The sequence below is a fragment of the Eptesicus fuscus genome, chromosome 3 (assembly GCF_027574615.1).
Source record: "Eptesicus fuscus isolate TK198812 chromosome 3, DD_ASM_mEF_20220401, whole genome shotgun sequence".
Lineage (NCBI taxonomy): Eukaryota > Metazoa > Chordata > Mammalia > Chiroptera > Vespertilionidae > Eptesicus > Eptesicus fuscus.
Genome location: NC_072475.1, coordinates 50820872 through 50841214, shown reverse-complemented (window position 1 = coordinate 50841214; position 20343 = coordinate 50820872). Strand labels below are relative to the sequence as shown.

Sequence of the window (20343 nt, the reverse complement as noted above, 5' to 3'; positions counted from 1 at the left end):
TTCCATTGTATGCAAACACAACATTTATTTATCTCTCTTCTGTTAATGTATTTTTAGATGTTTGCAGTTTGGGGCCCTATTTTTAATTTTTATTTTCAAAATATTTCCTAATGTTTGTTGTAATTTCTTATTTGACTCACTGGTGTTCAGAAACATGTTTCTTTGTTTCCAAACATTTGGGAATTTTAAAGTTATCATTCTGTTAATTCTAATTTAATTATAATGCCATCATTGCATAATACAGTCAATTTAGGTAAATATTTTATGTGTACTTGAAAATAATTTGAATCATGCAGTTTGGGGCTGTGATTTTCTGTATTTGTTAACTAGGGCAATTTAGTTAATGAGGTTGTTTAAACTTCTGGTAGTCTTACTGATTTTGTTTTCTTTTTGTCTACTTGTCTTATCAGTTATTGAGAATGATGAGAATGGATTTAATTCCTATCAATTTTACTTTAAAAATTTGGAAATTATGTTTATAGGTGCACAAAAATTTAGGATTATTGTCTTCCTGTTGATCTTTTAGCTTATGAAATGTCCTTTTTCTCATAATATTTCTTTCCTTAAAGTCAATTTTATCTGATATGAATATAGCTGTACCAATTTTCTTTTGTTAGTCTTTGCATGACACATTTCCCCTTTTTCCCTCCTTTTACACTATCTGATTCTTTTAAGTAATTCATTTCTGCTTCTTTATATTTAAAACTAGTGGCCCAGTGCACGAAATTCATGCACATTAAAAGGGGATTAATTAGGCAAAACTGGTTTGGCTCAGTGGATAGAGCATCAGCCTGAGGACTGAAAGGTCCCAGGTTCAATTCCAGTCAAGGGCATGTACCTTGGTTGCGAGCACATCCCCAGTGTGGGGTGTGCAGGAGGCAGCTGATCGATGTTTCTCTCTCATCAATGTTTCTAGCTCTCTACCCTCTCCCTTTCTCTCTGTTAAAAAAGTCAATGAAATATGTTAAAAAAAGGGGGGGGATTAATTAGAGGAAATATTTTAATATTGCTATTTGCCCTTTCTCTATAATAGAAGTGTCAGAGATGAAAGAAAATTAGTAAAATGTATATGAAAATCTTCCTCCTGTCAGAGTCTGGGGCATGACGCAGGACCCAGAGTCAAGTCCCCGCCCACACATGGTGCCTCAAAATTGTGCAAGACCCAGACTCAGCTGGGCCCACCCCCATTGGGTGAGATCCAGACCTGGCTGGCCTCTCCCTTGTCAAGCCCTGCAGGGCAGGGGATGGGGGGAGGGCACAGCCTCAAGTCCCCTGACCCAGCGCCAGGCAGGGGTGTTCAGCCTCAGGTCCCCTGGCACACACCAGGCAGCATGGCCTGAGGTCCCCTGGCCCGGCACCGGGATGGGGGGCACACCTTGAGGTCCCCCATTAAGCCCTGCTAGGGCAGGGGGCATGGCCTGAGGTCCTCCATCAAGCCCCACTGGACGGGGGGGGGTTCAGCTTCAGGTCCCCCGTCAAGCCTCGCTGGGGATGGGGCATAGCCTCAGGTCCCCCGGCCCAACACTGGGGCAGGGGGTGCACCTTGAGGTCCCCCATCAATCCCCACTGGGTGGTGGGTGTGGCCTGAGGTCCCCCATCAAGCCCTGTCAGGTGGGGGGCATGACCTGAAGTCCCCCGGCCTGGCACCAGGATGGGGGTTGCAGCCTAAGGTCCCCTGTCATGTCCCACCCAGCGGGGGGTGCAGCCTCAGGTCTCCTGCCCTGGCCCAGCGCCACACAGCATCAGGTCCCTGCTGATTGCTCATAAAGGCTCTTTAGGAGAACTCGGCCTCCACTGTGGGTGCACCCATCTTGTGTTACGGAAACCCCACCTCTGCTGTGGGCACCTCCATTTTTGTGATGTTGTGACAGTCAATTTGCACATTCCCTCTTTATTAGATAGGATATGTCTCTTGTAAACAGCACATAGTGGTTCTTCTTTTATTATTTTACTCTGACAATCTTTGCTTTCAATCATACAATTAAAGTCATTTACATTTAATGTAATTACTGATATAATTGAGTTAAAGTTCATAATGTTGCTCTTTGTTTTCCATCTATTCAACCTGTTCTTTATTTTCTTCACTTAACATTATATCACAGAATATCCCATGTGCTTATCTTGACTTTATGCATTTTGTTTTTAATGGCTCCTCAATAGTCCATTGTTTTGATGTTTCACATCTTATTGCATCATTAGTTATCATTTTATTCTTTCAATAACTTTTGTTGTTACAGATAATTCTGCACCAAACATCTTTATATATATAAATTTCTACTTTATGCATATTTCTTAAGTTGTGCTTCTTAGGGTGTGTTTTCTTGGGAGTGGAATCACGGATTCAAGGAATAGCAACATCCTTATAATTCTTGATACAATTTGATATAAATCTTGTCACCTTGCTTTCCCTAAAGAATTATTCTAATTTATAAGCTTATTAGCAGTATGTAGCTGTAGTGGTTTCATTGCAGCCTTGCCAGCATTATGAGTTCCTTTTTTAAATAAAAAGTTGTTGTATAAAAAAGAATGGAAAGGAATCAGAATTGTGATTACCAATGTCATTGCTGTGGGTACATAAACATAAAGGGGGAAAGTCATTTACAAATGTCATTTTTGATGTAAGCTGGACTAAAATTTCTAACTCTTCTTCATCTATTTTGCACACACTTGGGCTTTGGCCCTAAACCCCTCTATATCACTTAGTAAAATAAGTGATACCTTTAAGCTGTCTTTTGAAAGTCTTTCATGGCCACAAATAATTTCTTAATTTATATCTTCCTACTGGTACAGTTATTAATACTTTCAATTATTTATGACATAATATGTGAACTGGCATATACATTTTATTTGATAAAACTAATAAAACTATAAATAAGTAAATTCACAAATAAAACCAAAACAGGTTTATAGAATCAGAAGGAAGTTTGGGGAGAAAGGAGACCAACTGAAAATATGCTTAAAAGCAGAATGAACACATGCTTCTAAATAACTTTTAAACCTTAGTGTGAATAATCTCAAAATACAGTGGCTGCATCACTAAACTTAATGAACATCTTTCCTCAGGTGGGTGATAGTGCTGAGGAACAGTGGAAAGGAACTCTTAAAATTGTAATTACTTTGCAGAGCACTTGAGGAGACATTATCTCATTTGAGCATAAGTACCCTGTAAGGCACATATTTCTACTTTTTTTTTTGTAGAGGAGTAAATTGGGATTCCCTAGAGGTGAAAGGATTTACCTAAGTTCACATAACTGATAACTGGCAGGCAGGTGACTCAAGTTTACATCTTTGCTTCTTAAGCCTGTGACCTATCCACTATGTTTAAGGATTGCTTTCAGCACCTGTTATTAAAATCTTCATCTACCACAGAGTTATTAGAAAAACTTAATGAAAATAGCCATATTGAAGATGAAACTTTTCCAAGAATAAAGCCAAGAGATTTATTATAAATAATCTAAACTGGTATAAAATTCAGAAGATTCTATTATTTGAAAGTGCTACAGAAATTCAGTGAAAACTTACTTCCTTGACATTACACCTCTATGATCTGAACATGGGAGTTCAGAGTCATAGAAAAAAACACACACACACACAAATAATAGCAGAACCTAAAATCATAGTATAGCAACAATGTCATTCATAACCAGCATCCCTCAGGCTCTTCCAAATACACTAAGAATCTAGGCTTCTTTATTGGAAAAGTTTGACAGGTAATATTGTATAAATTTAAGGTAGCATGTTTCTTTAATCCTATATAATAAAAGCCTAATATGCTAAGTGTCTGGTTGTCCAGTAGTCCATTCAACCAATCAAAGAGTAATATGTTAATGATATGCTAAGGCTGCTCAACTGCTCGCTATGACGTGCACTGACTACCAGGGGGCAGACACTCTGACCTGTAAGTTAGCTTGCTGCTGGGGTCTGGCCAATAGGGACTGAGTGAGATAGGCCAGACATGCCCTGGAGCCCTCCCACAGTCCCTTCCCAACTGGCCAACCTCCTGCATCCCTTCCCAGCCGCGATCGTGCACTGGTGGGGTCCCTCAGCCTGGCCTGTGCCCTCTTGTAATCTGGGACCCCTCAGGGGATGTCGAAAAGCTGGTTTCGTTTCAGCCCGATCCCGCAGGCCAGGCCGAAGGACGCCACTGGTGCATGAATTCGTGCACCGGGCCTCTAGTATATTTATATACTGTAATACGGTTGCTGATGTAATCATATTTATCACATTACATACTTATAGTACAGCTAGTGGCCTGGTACACAAATTTGTGCACATTGAAAGTAAATTAATTAGAAGAAATATTTCAATATCACTATTCGCCCTTTCTCTATAATAGAAGTGTCAACCAAATTCACGATCGACAATGACAGATGGAAACACATGCATGTGATTGGCGCCAGTGAGAGCTTTATATGTATCATGCATGCACGAGTCAACTTAGCCTTTTATAGATATAGAATAGACTTGCTTAATTAGACCTGCTTTCTGATGTAGCTAAACTTTTTTTCCAGCCCAGTGAAGCACCCAACTTCTCTTTCAGGTAATTTTCAGCAACACAGCAATAAATATCAATATGAAGATTATTATTATAGGTCACACAGAGAGAATAAAGGGTAAAATGTTTAACTGCAACAGTGTTTGACTATATTCTGTGCAGTGAGAAAACCTGAAGTCATTTTCAAGGTCCACCATTTCTTACTTCTTTTCAGTCAGGTCAAGTTTCTAAACTTTCTAAATCTCTGTTTTCTGGCTAATGAAAAGAAAATAGGATTCCACCCAGTCTCCTGTCTACCTACTCCAGGACTTCTGTGAGGATCAAATGAGATGAGGCACGTGAAAACACTTCACATACATTTGGTTGTAGTGTGAAATGTTTGCACCTGGCTATAAAGCAAGTCATGTTCCTGGTCTGAAGAAACTGCAAGGAGGCTAGTTGTCACTAGGGAGAGGAAGCCAGGCATTGCTAGGTGATATCATTACCTGAGCAGATGCTTAGCATATTAGTCTTTTATATACATAGATATTGTCTATGTTCATTAAATCTCTATGGCTATTTTAGTACTCATTATAGGTTTGTACCTTTAGACACCATCACTCTTATTCCTCACCCATCAATCCCCTGGTTGCCACCATTTCATTGTCTGAAAAATCTAGTTTTAGAAATAAAATTTAAAAAACTATACTGTGAATCTGCATTGTAGAAGATGGAAACTATAAATTGGCTCTAAACAAACAAATATATATTTTCAGCTACTTGTTTTCCCCTAAAACTGCATCTTAAATCTTTATTCAATTTATAAACAAATATTAACTAACCTATTACTAAAAGTAGAACTATTTCATCAAGTTACTCTTTGAGTGAATACCTTTAAGCTGTCTTTTGAAAGCCTTTCATGTCCCAAATTATCTTTTAATTTATATCATCCTACTGGTTCAGAAAGTAGTAGAGTTATTAATACCTTTAATGCTTCTCAATCCTGTTATCATTAAACAAAGCTGAATTTGAATAAAGCTAGACATTAAATGTGGATCATGTTCTGTCATTATTTTATCATCTTCCTCTAGTAAATTAATATTAATACTTTTTAAAAAACTTATACTTAAAAAAAATAGAACTGGTCCAGAGCATGAAGTATCTTCTAAAATTATGTGGTGACTCTTAAGAGTATTTAGAACCAAATAATTCTGACCCTTCCTTGCTTCTCCTGTCTAATGTCTTAGTTCCAGATGCCAGGGTAGTAAAATGAGTCCTTTTTTACTCTGTCAGCTGACAGCTGTGAGCAATCAATCTGATTCAACCAGCCAACGCCAGATTTCTCTCTCTATCAACACCCCCACATCTAAAGTCTGTTTCTAAGAAAAAAATGATATGTTTATGTGAAAAAAGAAAAATAGAGTGATCTTTTGTTTTCTCTGCAGGAGGTGTTTGGTTACCAGACCCAGAGTCTTCGCAGAGCCTTCTGCCTTGCAGCATCGGTGCTGACGTGTGGGGTCCTTCTGCTGGTGTTCTATTGGAGGCCCCAGTGGAGAGTGTGGGCCACTTGCATCCCGTGCCCCTTACAAGAAGCAGATACCGTTCTGCTAAGGACAACTGTGGGTGCCCTATTGTGTTGCATTTGTGGCACAACCAAGGACTGGCTAGCACTCCAGAGGGGAGAGCTTTCTTCACTTAAGGAATTTTCCTGTCCCAAAATAGGAGATGGCAAAACTACCTTTGCAATCTATTTGACATCTCTTATTTTAACCCAAGAATGAAGGCTATTTCTTGCATGTTAGACTGGGGAAATTTCTGCCATGTTAGGATAGTTGACAATGCTCTTAGCCATTACATGAACAGTGGCTGTCAGTGTTACAGCTCTTAGAAACATAACAAGGGAATGATCGTTCAATCTTTCAAAAGTATGTATTCTGAGGGAAATTAGACATTTAAACATGTAGATGTGATCTTGAGATAGCCAGTAACTATTTTCTGCTTTTTCCTGAGGAGTGTATTTTTCTTTTTATTCTCCAGCACAGTGGTTCTCACATTTTAGTGCAAGTCAGAATCACCTGGAGGGCTCTTTAAAACACAGACTGTTGGCCGTAACACCAGAAGTTCTGATTCACTAGGTTTTGGGTGGGACTGAGAATCTGCATTTCTAGCAACTTCCAAGATAATGTTGATGCTCTTGTCTGTAGTCCAAACTTTGGGAAACACTGGTCTGGCACTTGGTTGATTGAGTGCCTTACTGAATAACAGATGAGAATTTCACAGGCTGGATTGTCATTTCTAGGATGAATTTCAAAGATATATCAGGAAGAAAGTGATCTGCCTCTACTTATCCACACTTAAGTTTCCTGTAAGCAAGAACCCGGAAGAGCCCCTTGTAGCTGACCACCACTCTGTCATAAACCATGCCATATTGAAACCAGAATTAAAAGTAAGTGATTTAAAAACTGCATTGTTATGGTAAGTTTTTGCCAAAAAAAGTTATGTGTTTATTAGATGAAGGTTTGAATATCCCACGGCTGGATTGGGAATTGTAGCTATCTACTAACAAAAGGGAGGGCTGTGTGAGGACCTTCATTAAACAAGCCTCCCCTTCCCTGGTAAGCTTGACTTTATGAGTGACATATTTCCTATCACATTTGTCATTGCAGCTACGATGTATCCAAGTGCAGAAAATTAGGTATGTTTGGGACAACTTGGAGAAGAGGTTTCAGAAAGTGGGGTAAGTCTGACTTTTTCTTGGTTCTGCATCAGGATATAAGGGAAGAACACGGGTTTGTTGCATGCCATGAACTGAAGTATGGTTCCTGTCCTGACCGCATCCTAGGTTGCTGGAAGACAGCCACTCCTGCTATGACATCCATCATATGTTCAGCCTGGGTCTGACCCGTGAAGAGCGGGAGGTCAGGTAGGATTTGCAGTACTCCCTGAGAGAATCCTGCCAGCAGAACGTGTAATATCAAATGGCATGTGCTCAGTGAATTGTTGGCATAATGCTTCATCAACTTCATATAATCCCAGCTCGTTTGCTGGTATCAGAAGAGATATTCTAAATTGTTCACATCATAGGCAAACTTATTAAAAAGAAAAGTCTAGAAGAACCATACTATCAAATAACATTTGATCCCTTCTTTCAGGATTGTATGACAGTTTTCTCTGTGTTGTCTTTTTAATTTTTCTCTCAAAAACATCTTGAGTCATTTCATAAACATCAGCTTCTTAATCCTCCCATCCTCAGAGAGACAAAGACAATATTATGATTGCATTTTACTTTAAAGAACAGCCCTTGGAGATGAGGATTTTGTTTGTTCAGTTGGCTGTGTCATTCACTACTGTATTTGCAGCACCTGGGACAGTGCCTGACTCATGATAGGAGCTCGACAGATATTTGTGGAATGAATGAATGAATGCATTCATGGATCAATTAACAAAATGCCTTTAAGATGCCAGGCACTCTGCAAGACACTAGGGATGTAAAAAACAAATAAGACTTAGTCATCGTCCAGGGACATTTACTGACTAGAGAAAAAGAATAGTTGTATGATTGTGAGAATGATATCTCTAGTAGCAAATAGGTTAAGAATAATGGTAGTAGCATATGAAATGCTTAGGCTATGCATTAACTCACTGTGCTCTAGAGTCCTCACTTTCCTCATCTATAAACCAAAGTGGTAAATTCTGGTGAATCTGCAAGAAAACCACTGCAAGCCTTCCCCAAAATTTTAATAAGCAGCTTCATTTCTTCCAATTTTAAGGACATTATCTTCTTTGTGGTCAGGCAGAAACACTAATTCTCAAGCTAAGAAGACTTTTGGTGCTTCAAATTCAGGTCCTTGGACTCCACTCCCACAATTCTGATTTAGTAGGTAGAAGGTAGAAGTAGTGGTAAGAAGAAACTGCATATTTATCAGGCACCCTCATAATTTTTATGCACCCCAAGTCTGAAAATTGCTGATCTATTGTTTGTAAGTTTTCTCTTAGATTGAACACTATGAAAAAATGAAGCAAGCATCTAGTCTATGACAATATTGCAAAATGCCTTTCAAATGGTATCATTACATGAGATTTCAGATACAATGCTTAATATACTGAGTACAAAAAGTTTTCAAACTCATTAAAACATATTGATTTAATAGCATTAAGCATAAAACTTTAAAAGATTGATCTAGGGCATTTAGGAAATCTAGTTGATAAATGTAGATGTATTGTAGAGAAAACCATTTCTGCAGGAAAGATTTCTATCAGTGCAGCCACCTCACATGTCCCTATTTATCAAGCCCAGGCTTTGATAAACATCATACATAATTAAATTTAAATCTGCTCCACACAATAAAGAACTTGACAATCTAATAAACAAGACAGAGTACAGTTTTCCAAATAAAAAGAATTGAGGAGATAATTTACTTATAAACATATAGACATATTTTATTTTATGGGCTTATCTATTTGGAGGGTAAAGACAATAAATAGAATGTGGAACATTTTCTCCCTATTTTCCCCCTCGTTTTTTAGTGTAAAACTAACCCTTTAAAAAATAAATCTGACTGGTGAGTGATATCAATTTCCATGAGCTTCCTTGCATGAAAAGTAAGGGCATGATATGTGAAATAAAGGAAGGGAAATACCCCAAAATCTCGGATGATGAAAATCCACAGTCTAAATTTAATCTCCTATTTAGCCTTCCAAGTAGCCAGGAAAGGAGAGAAAATACACAGATTTACATAGTCCTCACTGTTAAGTAGCAAAAAGTAAATCAGGGCATGAAAAGAGATACATTTACCATGGAGAGAATTTGTCAAAGGGCATCAGAATGAAAGCAAGATTATCCCAGGAGGTTTCATGCTCCTAGCTTCACTCATTCATGAACTCAACTCAAGTTTCCTTCTTGGAATTGGTCCTAGACAGGTTCATGGACACTTAAGTTAATTCTCTTATCTCATGGAAACAGGCCCCTATGGGAAAAACAAGTCTACTCACTCCCCATCCATCTCATAGTCTTCCTATTAGGACAGTTTTTAAATTGAGCATCTCTTCATTTTCTCTTTACCCAGCCCATGCCTTCTATTGCCTCCTTTGTTTAATCTCCTAAAAAGACAAGGGGAACTTTCTGGCAGTGGAGATAGCAGGCACCTCCTAATGGCATCAGCTCCAAACAATTTACCTTCTTGGTAACCCAACTCTCTGAAAGAAAAAAAGCTTTGATGGGTAGAGTTTGCCAATTTCTGTAATGGAACTACTCTCATCATGGCTGATTTCAATCCACTGGTGTGACATCCCTGAACGTGGAGTGGAAAAGAGATGTTCACCTTAGGCTCAGTGGTTCTGCAGGACTAAACTTAATTTTCAACATTTGTCACACCATTGAGCAAAAAGGCATGCCTGTTAGTAGCAGAGGAAAGAAATTCCGTTAATGCTCAGACCCAAGCTGGTGGAAGCTTTCCAGGAGAAGAGAGATTATTGAAACAGAGAGAAAGAAGAATCCAAAAGGAGGCAGGAGAGAGAAAGGGATTAGGGCTGCTTTGAAACCCTACTCTTTTATTCCTCAGGTCTTGTGGGTAGCAAAAGTCAGAACAGAAATCATGCTTTTATACCATGACTTTTATACCCTTCACAAGCTCTGTTCCTAGAAAACATTCCAATTGTAGAAACTCATGCTTAGGAAGGAAGTGTTGGTTGGAGTAGAGGAGAGAGGCAATGTTTAATATTTAGTTAGAAGTTAATAAATTACTTAAAAATAGTATAGGGTATTTAGTACAAATTGAATGAGCCACTGAGATCCACATTCTCTTTTAGATATTTGTCACATCCTTGGTTCTATGGGTATGAGTCCATTCAAGATATAAAATCATTTAACTTCAATGCCTTGTTCAGAGCAAAGGGCTATGGTGACACCATTAAGCCTAAGGCTTGAGTCACCCTGGGGAGATCCTGCCTGGGTTTTCTCAACCCCCACCTCTACCTCTTGCCCTCCTGGTCCTCTACTTTCCAGACCCTCATGCCTGAGAATTTTTAAAAACTCTATAAATATGCTTCCTAAAAACTCCACAGTTTACAGAGTGTGTCATGATATGGCATTAACTGCTTGGAAAACTACAAGTCACCCACTCTATTGGTGGCTTATCAAAATGGAAGCAGAGCAGTCATATGTAGCTTGAAAAAGCTCACCAAGAATTCTAACACAGTCCTTCTCTGGTCAGGACCACTCTAGTCTTCACCAAATGGAGCCTAAAGTGTTTAGCACACAACATATTCTCAGCAATTATCTATATATATAAAAGCCTAAGCGACTGTCCTACCAGTAGCTATGCTGCGCAGTGACCACCAGGGGGCAGATGCTCAATGCAGGAGCTGCCGAACAACAGCAACTTTGCAGAATGCCCTCTTGCACCCCAGGACTCCTCAGGGGATGTTGGACTGCCGGTTTTGGCCTGATCCCCTCAGGCCTGGCTGAGGGACCCCACCTGCCGGAGGGACCCTGCTCACTCTGCAGACGCCCTTTGAGTCCCAGCACCACCCCAGATGCCGCCGGCCCAGGAGGGACTCCAGGAGGTTGGCTCCAGGGCGTGTCCGGCCTATCTCACCCAGTCCCACCCCGCCGACCACCTTCTCATTTCCATTCAATGTGCACGAATCCGTGCACTGGGCCTCTAGTCCTATATAATAAAAGGCTAATATGCAAATCAACTGAACGACCAGTTGCTATGACATGCACTGACCACCAGGGGGCAGATCCTCAGTGCAGGAGCTGCCCCCTGGTGATCAGTGTGCTCCCCTGGCTGGCGAGCATAGTGGTGGTGGCTGGGAGCCTCTCGTACCTACGCAACAGTGCTAAGGATGTCAGTCTGATGGCTTAGGCCCATGGGGAGCGGGCCTAAGCCGTCAGTCAGACATCCCTTGAGGGCTCCCCAACTGCAAGAGGGTGCAGGCTGGGCTGAGGGACCCCCCCCTCCAGTGCATGAATTTTGTGCACCAGGCCTCTAGTTTGGTTAATAAGTTGATAAATGAATGAATGGATGTATGCATGATCAAATTAAAAAAGACACAGACCATCTCCAAAAGAAATTATTTCTATTTACTTACATTTTGATTTTCATAAATAAATACATTCTATTAGATTTACTAATATCTTATGATTGCAGGAAACTTCAGTCATCTTTCAAGTCTAACTTACAGCTGGTGCAGAAAATCTCTCCATAACTTCCCTGTTAAAAATTCTTCAATCTCTTTTAGAGAGAGATCTTCTACCTCCAAAGCAACTATTCCCATAATGACTAGTTCTGAATATTAGGGAAGTCTACTTAGTTGTATTCAGCCTGTTTAGTACTGCAAGGCCACCTGGAATAATTCTCTGACCTCTTTTCCCTGCCAGCTCATCAGATTTTAAAGTCAGGGCATACAATCTGCTTTGTTCCTTGGAATTTTCCTTGGGAGACCCAGCTTCAAGCCTCATGTTCCTTTGCTCAGCCATTGGTCACTGTCCCTGAAAGTTCTGTTTGGCTTGTGCTGAGACTGAGATGAGCACACAATCCCTAAACACACAATATTTTTGGCAAGAGATACTGGAAAAGATGAAGCAGCAAGGGGCATGCTGGCTGTGATTCCAACATGGCCCAGATAAGCCCTAAAGAGGATAATTTTCAGGCAAGTTTCATCTTCTGGATCTCAGTCCTCATGGTTGCTGAGCTTCTCTCCCTTACTAGAAACATCAGAGGCCATCTCACCACAGGGAAAGCGGAAGTGCACGGGGCCCTGGACCTGTTCCTCACTGAATTGACTTTCCCTAACCTGTGTGCTGCTGCAGTTCTGTAAACTGGGGTTTTAGCCCTGTTAGGGGAGAGGGTATTCCAGACATGGATCACAGAGGTCCTCACTGATTAAGTCCAACATTTAGAGAACATTCTCTGTGTCAGACACTGGTTCTAGATGCTAGAAAAACAGAGTTGAAAAAGCTCTATCCATGCCATTAAAGAGTGTTTAGGAAATTTAAGGGAAAGACATATAACTATATGTAACAACAATTCAAGGAAGTAGATGCTGTTATTAAGAAGGCTTGTTTGGAGTAGGGAAGACTTCAGTTGGTCATGTCCTAGGCACTTATGCTAAATGCTTTACATATTCATTTCACCTGTTTTTGATAGCAATTTTATTAGGCATGTATTATCAAACCCATTTCACCCATAGGGAATTAAGGCTCACCTCTCATTCACCTAGTCATTCATCCAACAAAACATTCTTGAATGCATAATATGTATTTGGCCCTGTTTTATACATTCAGGATCAGTAAGTGTCCTCTAGAAGCTTATATTGCAGTGGAGGATACAGTCTATAGTTTGCATGCTTATTAACATGTAAAAAAAGTAAGATGTAATTTTATATTATCAAATGCACTTTAAAGAACAATGAGATAGGTTGAGGAGATATAGAAAATCTGACTGGGGTTGGGGTAGCTATTTTAACAAGAATTATTAGTGAAGACTCCAATAAGGAGGTGTTATCTGAACAGAAACCTGAATGAAATGAGAAACTGAGCCATGCAAAGATGTGGGGAAAACTGGTTTCATGTGCAGGAAGCAAGTATAAAGGCTTAGCTGGATTCAAACCCAGGTCTGTTACATCTCAAAATTTTCAACCACTAGGCCAGTGGTTCTCAACCTTTCTAATGCCGCAACCCTTTAATACAGTTCCTCATGTTGTGGTGACCCCCAACCATAAAATTATTTTCGTTGCTACTTCATAACTGTAATTTTGCTACTGTTAAATGAATCGTAATGTAAATATCTGTGTTTTCCGATGGTCCTAGGCGACCCTGCTAGCAGTTCTCAACCTGTGGGTCGTGACCCACACAGGTTGAGAACCACTGCTGTAGAGGCTAAGACCATTGGAAAACACAGATATTTACATTACAATTCATTAACAGTAGCAAAATTACAGTTATGAAGTAGAAACGAAAATAATTTTATGGTTGGGGTCACCACAACATGAGGAACTGTATTAAAGGGTTGCGGCATTAGAAAGGTTGAGAACCACTGCACTAGGGTCTATTACCAGATTTGGCTCTCAAAGGCTGAGAAGGCTTTTACAAAGTGAATAATGTGGGGAGGGCATTCTAAGCAGAGAAAAGACCAAGTTCAGCATCCCGAGGAGTTCTGATCCTTGGCCAAAAACAGGTTACTTCCATGGATCCTGGAAAAGAAAATCTTTAGCACCAAAATGACTTCAGTTATGGTCTCTTTCCAGTGTGGGGTTTAGGGACTTGTGAAATCAAACAGCAGCACATGAGTCCAACTTCTCTGCTTCCCAACATCTCTGAACCTCAGTGTTTTCATGGCACAGAGCCAGAAGGCCTTGGATTGAATTCTCTCTGACCATTGCAAGTAATAATTTTACTTGGAGCAACAAGGCTTACAAGTCAGACAAACCTGGGTTTACTTCCTCTTATACCTTAGACCAAAGATCCACTCTGCAGATTTTGACCCCTGGTCCTTCCTGAGGCAGAGTGGAAGTGGAGTCACAGAGACCATGCTATGAAGCATGGCTCTGCTTCTTTCTAACTCCGAGACTCTGGAAAAACGACTTAGTTTTTCTGAACTTTGATTGTCTTTAAATAAAGATGATAATATAAAATCTCATGGGATAATGTGGTGATTAAAGGAGATAATGTATAAAAGGCTAACTGCAGTTTCTGAACTGTCATCTCTGCTCAAAAGTCACACTGCATTATTTACATTATATTTATGCAACTTTGACAAAACATGCACTCTCCATGATTTCTCCCTTTGGAAAAATGGGGATATTAGCCCTTTCCTCTGGACTTTTGTGAGGATCAAATGGGAGAATCTTTTTGTAAGAGCTTTATAAATTGTAAAATGCTATACAAACACGAGGGCTTCTTGTTGTAATGTACATATGTTTGGATTTGCAAGATGTTAGTCATAAAGACCATCTATGATCTTCGTTTGTTGGCTCATTCATTCATGTATTTTTTGAGTTCATACACTAAGGGCCTGTCCTAGGTGCTGGAGAGACCAAGGTAAGACAGACATGATCCCTAACATCAAGAGTAATCTTGAATGCCTGCACATTCCAGGAACATCTTCATGTTTGTGGTGTTTCTGTGTGTGAGGGTTTGTTTTGTTTATTTGTTGTTGTTGTTTAGCTGCTTTTAGAGTATAATCAACTTATTTTAAAAATAACTCAAAATAACTTTCTAATTTCATTTGGCTCTTGAGCTTTACTGTACTTAAGATATTTTTTTAACCCAGGAAAACAGCTTTACTCATCATGCACTGACTTTCATTTTAAAAATACACTAGTATTTTAGGATTTACACATTCATTTGTAATTGAAAGCACAAAATCCCAAAAAAGATAGAGAAGTGATTTCTGCTCAGTTTTTGTCTGTATCCATTTATTCATGAGTTTGGAAGTATGATGCTAATCGATGACCGATCTCCTACAGGAGACTTGTGTGTGGGCCCAATGCCATTGAGGTGGAAATTCAACCCATATGGAAGCTGCTTATTAAACAGGTAACTAACTTTTGCTTTCTTTTTGGAAAAACAAACAAAAGAACTCTCATCCTTTGCTTTTTTTTTTTTTTTTTTTTTTACATATAGATGTGAATGTTTTTGAAGGAATTAGTTCACAATTGTGGGGACTTGCAAACCTGAATTCTGTAGGGCGGGAGGCAGTCCGGAAGTTGAAAGAAGAGTTGATGTCCCTGTCTTGCCTCTGGAATGTGTAGGGCAACTGGTAGGCTGGAAACTCAGAAGGATTTCTATATTACAATCTTAAGGCAGAATTCCTTCTCCTCTGGGAAATCTCAGTTTTTGCTCTTAAGGTTTTCAACCCATATTATCAAGGGCAATCTTATATACTTCAAGTCAACTGATTGTAAAGGTTAATCACACCTGCAAAATACCTTCACAGCAACATCCCATCTAGGGTGTGACCAAACTGAACACTGTAGCTTAGCCAAGTTTACACATAAAATGAACCATCGCACTAAGCCTTTCTTTTCTTTTCTTTTCTTTTCTTTTCTTTTCTTTTCTTTTCTTTTCTTTTTTTCTTTCCATTTTTAACAATTTACTTTGGCTGTCTTGACAACCATTCAACTCTCTCTTCTTATCCCACCCTTTACTTTTTATTTTCTACTACTCAGGGAATATTAAGCAACACACAGGTACTTTGATGTGAACAAAGTCTATGTTTCATGCAAATTCTTTTTGTTATTGCCCCATTGCCTTTAGTCTATGCTTTTCTTACCTATTGAGGTTTCCTATTTTAAAAAATATTTTTAAAAGTATATATTGTTGTTCCAGGATTTCGTACTGGTCCTTTTTAATAATCACTTGTTTTAAATTCAAATCTATTTTAAAAAATCTCTTCCCAGTCTGAGGGAAGATGCCAGCATCTAGAAGGATTCAGGAACCTGGAGAAGGCGCTATGCATAAATTAAATGAGTCCAGAGACGAAGCATAATTTTGGAAGGCATTTTAGGGAGTCAGAGAAGACTTAGCTAAAGGAACTAAGTTCTCCTTGTCTCAGGACCCCTTGCTTTTTATTAACACAATTTGTCCTAAGGTGAGGTGGAGATATACACTTCAAAGGGTAGTGTTTCCTATACAGAATCCATTGTCAGATTGGGGAATTGCCTTTGGCTGTTCAGGTGTTTGGCCAGCAGGAGGCAATAACATGTAGATTGAGATGCCCTCAGCTGTCTGGCAGCAGGCAATCAATTTATGTATCCTTTTCAGGTTTGGGGAAATGCCTTTAGCCATTCCCAGATGATTCAGCCCTGCTGACATGCTGGAATTGGCTCCTGGCAGGAAAGTCCTGTTTCATAATCTCCTATTTGTTTTCTTAAAATTTTGATAGTGATTATTGGGGGGGGGGGGGGGGCAATGCTTAGATTTCTATGATGTTTTTGAGGATTTTAGACATACTATTTTGGTCTTTTTTTTTTATATTGCTCTGCTGTTTCCATTTTCTGAGCATGACTTCTTCCTTTGTTGGCAGGTTTTTGTTTGTTTTTTTGAGTATTTTCTTTGTGTGCTTTGAAGTTATTTTATCTTTTTGGTAAACTCACCTCAAGTGGGATTTCCCCCCTTCTTCATTTTTGTCTGTCTTCCAGTACTCACTCTCCCTCTTTAGTGGCTCTGCGTTTTGCCTCTTACTGGTCCCCTCAGGTCCCCAGTTCTGAAATAGGGCCTATACTGGAGGTTTGGGCTCTGTCCCTCAGGGATCCATGAGGTGCAGGTGCTGAGCCAGGTTGGGGCTTGGACAAGTTCACAGTTGCACCATGAGCTCTGTTCTATCCTACTTCTCTCTCCACTGATGAACCAGTGCTTGTTATGACTTTTCTCAACCTCTGCTCTTAGGCAGGGGAACCCCAATGCTCCCCCCATTTTGCTCTGCAAGCTTGGGTTTTGTCCCCTGCCACTTATGGGGCACTTTCTGTCTTACTCCCAATACAACTGAGCTTCTGTCTATCCCTCTTCTGTCCTTGTCGGGAACTCAGTAGGCTGATCATGTTAGTCCTCACTCAACTGCATGTTTCTAGTCTATTTCTAATCCACAAAGATGGTAATTTTATTTTATTTTTTATCATGGTCATATATTTTATAAAATAAATTTTATTAGACTCTTTACCTTAGGTTCACAGCAAAATGGAGTGGAAAGTACAGAGATCTCCCATTTACCCCATGTCCCCATATATACATAGACTTGGCCACTTTGGAAAAGAAGGTTGCTTCTTAAACTTCTTATTCAAGTACATTTTCAAATTGCCAAAGACTCTCCCAAGTGTCAATTGATCTATTCTGAAAGAAGTGCTAGTATTTTTTTGGCACCTACTTACCAGGCCTTTAAAAGAAAAAAAAAAAAAAAGCGAGTAAAACTGTTTTTCTCACATTTGGTTTCAAAACAATATTGAATAAGAGAACTACATTAATTATGATGGTATTTAACAAGAAGTATTTAACAAGTTTTCTACTAAGTTTATATAAACTGGAAATCATATTATCATTAATGCATAATCTACAATTAGAACATTTTATGCCAAGCAACCAGAAAAGCTATAATTTGTAAAAACAAAAACAAAAAAAGGCATTGTGCAATGGAAATAATAAGAACCATTAAGGAACAAAAGCTTTTTTAATATATAAAATATACCTAAGGGTTTAAGAAACTCTTAAGGTACAGCCTATTCACTTCTTAACAAGACATCAGTTCACTTTTAGGACTAAAGTAGATGTGTAATTAATATATTAGAGAACTATAGAAAATAGAGGTAAGAAAGAATGGCACTGGTTTTAGGTATTTCATCTAATTTATAATCATCCTAAAGAGTGCTTCACCAAGAAAAGAATCCTTGCTTTGCTCAGATGGGCTCTTTCATTCTCGCTACTTGTGTGTGTCACCTGACCATCTCTAGCTCCAACCCATCAAGTTGCTCTCTCTGCTACTATCATTAATAGGGTAATCAGCAGGAAATGTAGTTGAAAGTATTACCAAAATATACCTGCATAGATAACTAGCGTTGGGGCTGGCAGTGCGTTCTGCCCCTGGTTCTTACTGCAGACTTGGCTAAGACCTTTTTCTTCACTGCTCCTCCTGTTCAAGGGAAGGCCTATGCGGACTTGACTGGCTCTCAGAGGATCTTTCTAAGATCTGTAACATAAGAGTAGGTTATTTTAAAATGTCCGGGTAAAATTAGAATCTTTAATTTTCATTATACCGTTTGACTAAATCTATACCTTGTGATAACTTGGGGGGGGGGGGAAAAACCTGCAGTAAAAATGTTCAAAATTGAAGTTTGTTTTAATATGAGACTAAATCCGGTTACTTTACCACTATGGGTAATTCAAAATAATAAGAATGATCAATTTGTGGCCATGCCTTTGAGTGCTTAAAATAATTTTGTTTCCACCTTATTACATTCTATGTTCTTGACATTGCCTCCACCAAGATTAATGGAGTTCTAAGTGCATTCTGAAATAGTAGAGGTTGTTGGATGCTATAAAAAATGGGAAATACAACTCTATAAAGAAATGACATCATCTTGACTATAAGTGACTTAAATGTTATTTTTGTACCTGCAGGTTTTAAATCCATTTTATGTGTTCCAAGCCTTTACCTTGACTTTGTGGCTGTCTCAAGGTTACATAGAATACTCTGTGGCCATCATCATCTTGTCTGTTATCTCCATTGTCTTAACTGTGTATGATTTGCGACAGGTAAGAACTGAAATCACAGTTGGATTCTATTTAGTTTCTGGCTATATGAGAAACAAAGTACATGAAATTTGCATTGACAGCAAGGACTTGCTTTGTTAAACATATGCCAAAACAAAGAAAAAAGCAAGGACTTACTATGTGTGAGATCTCAGGAAGAGGGCTTCAGGAATACTAGGTAGGTTTAAATGATTTGGAAACTGATTATCGGCTGAAGGCTGCATTGAACACTATATTTAGAAGGACTCTGATGCTGTGTCTGAATATTATGGGAAAGAATGCTGTGATGGATTAATGATGCCAGCCATGGTTTTAGAAAGAATGATTGGCAGCATCCTAGCTGTGTGTTTTAATAAAGACTCTGCTTCATGTCTGTAGTGACAGAAATCCAACTTGAGCTAAATTAAGCAACTCACTTAAGCCATTTTAGGGTTGTTTGTATTTAGATAGATTCAGATACAGTACTGAAACAATGAATAGGAATCTGTTTCTCTTTATCTCTTCACCCTGCTTTACCAGAATGCTACTCAAAATGCAGACTGTGGACTGGGGCTAGTCTGCAAACTATTGGTTATTTGTCTGTGATTCAATAAGTACTTAACTCAAGAGTAGCCATTTATGGACGTTTTATAATAATTTGATATTGTCCTAACACTCAAGCATGTGGTCATTTTCAATGAATCATGGTTTGAGAATATAATGTTCTACAATATGTGGTCTTTACACCCAGATAGAGACTCTCCGTACAGTGGCAAAGATGGCCACAGCCGTCTCAGGTATGTATCCCTTCAGGGCTCATGATCTCAGTTGAAGAGGGAGAAACCCCTCTTATGCCATGTCCATATTCCCCAAAAGACCCTTGTTGGGACAGTTGGAAGTGGAATATGGCAGCGCCACATGCTTTCATCTGCCTCCAAACCCTTTTTCTTTGAGCTCTTTTTATCCAGTATTTCATTGTGTCCTTCATGCTGTAAAACAGGCTATTTTCCTTTGTGACTAAATGTTCTCCCATGGTAGACTCCAATTTAGTTTTCACTAGGAGCTTTATGTTTTCCATGCAAGCACATTTTTAATCAGAATATGGTTTTTAAGAGCTTCACATTTCCCTTCACTCCTGAAGCCCCTCATAGGCTGTCCTGCTAATTCCTAGATCCCTGAGTAATGCAAACCCTTCTCATTGATGATAGTAAGTTCATAGTTTATGACCTCTCTCTCTTACCCATCTCTGTGTATCTTATAACCATTTAAAATCTTCCTTTTTAAAAAATCAGTCTTATAAATGACATAACAACATATTTTGAAATAGTATTAGTTGACTATTACCTATAACTCCACAGCTCCTCCAAGTCTCAGATTTCTATAGCATTCTAGAAAATGTTTTATTCTTTTGTTTAGAATTCATCAAACTGAATCATGAAGCAACCCTGAAGGAATATCTAACTGTATTTGTTGTATATTTTTGAAAGCCTGACAGTAGAATTAGCTTTTTAGACATGATGAGCAATGGTACTTGTGTCACCTTATCAACTCCATTGAACTGTTGAAACCATCCAGTCTCAAACTTCAGTCTTCATCTAGAGAGGAGGAAACTAAAATACAGGGAGTTTGATCCAGATCATAA

General features: G+C 39.1%; 1 protein-coding gene across 1 annotated transcript in view; it reads left to right on the top strand.

Annotated features, from left to right (window-relative positions):
• The window catches only part of ATP13A5 (ATPase 13A5), a 98912-nt gene that overhangs the window by 8508 nt on the left and 70061 nt on the right, over window positions 1-20343 (top strand). The window contains exons 2-7 of the mRNA XM_008151610.3: window positions 5920-6093; window positions 6774-6920; window positions 7141-7211; window positions 7317-7397; window positions 14948-15017; window positions 18591-18725. Of these exons, the coding sequence (XP_008149832.2) occupies window positions 5920-6093; window positions 6774-6920; window positions 7141-7211; window positions 7317-7397; window positions 14948-15017; window positions 18591-18725 (678 nt within the window). The remainder of the gene's footprint in view (window positions 1-5919; window positions 6094-6773; window positions 6921-7140; window positions 7212-7316; window positions 7398-14947; window positions 15018-18590; window positions 18726-20343) is intronic.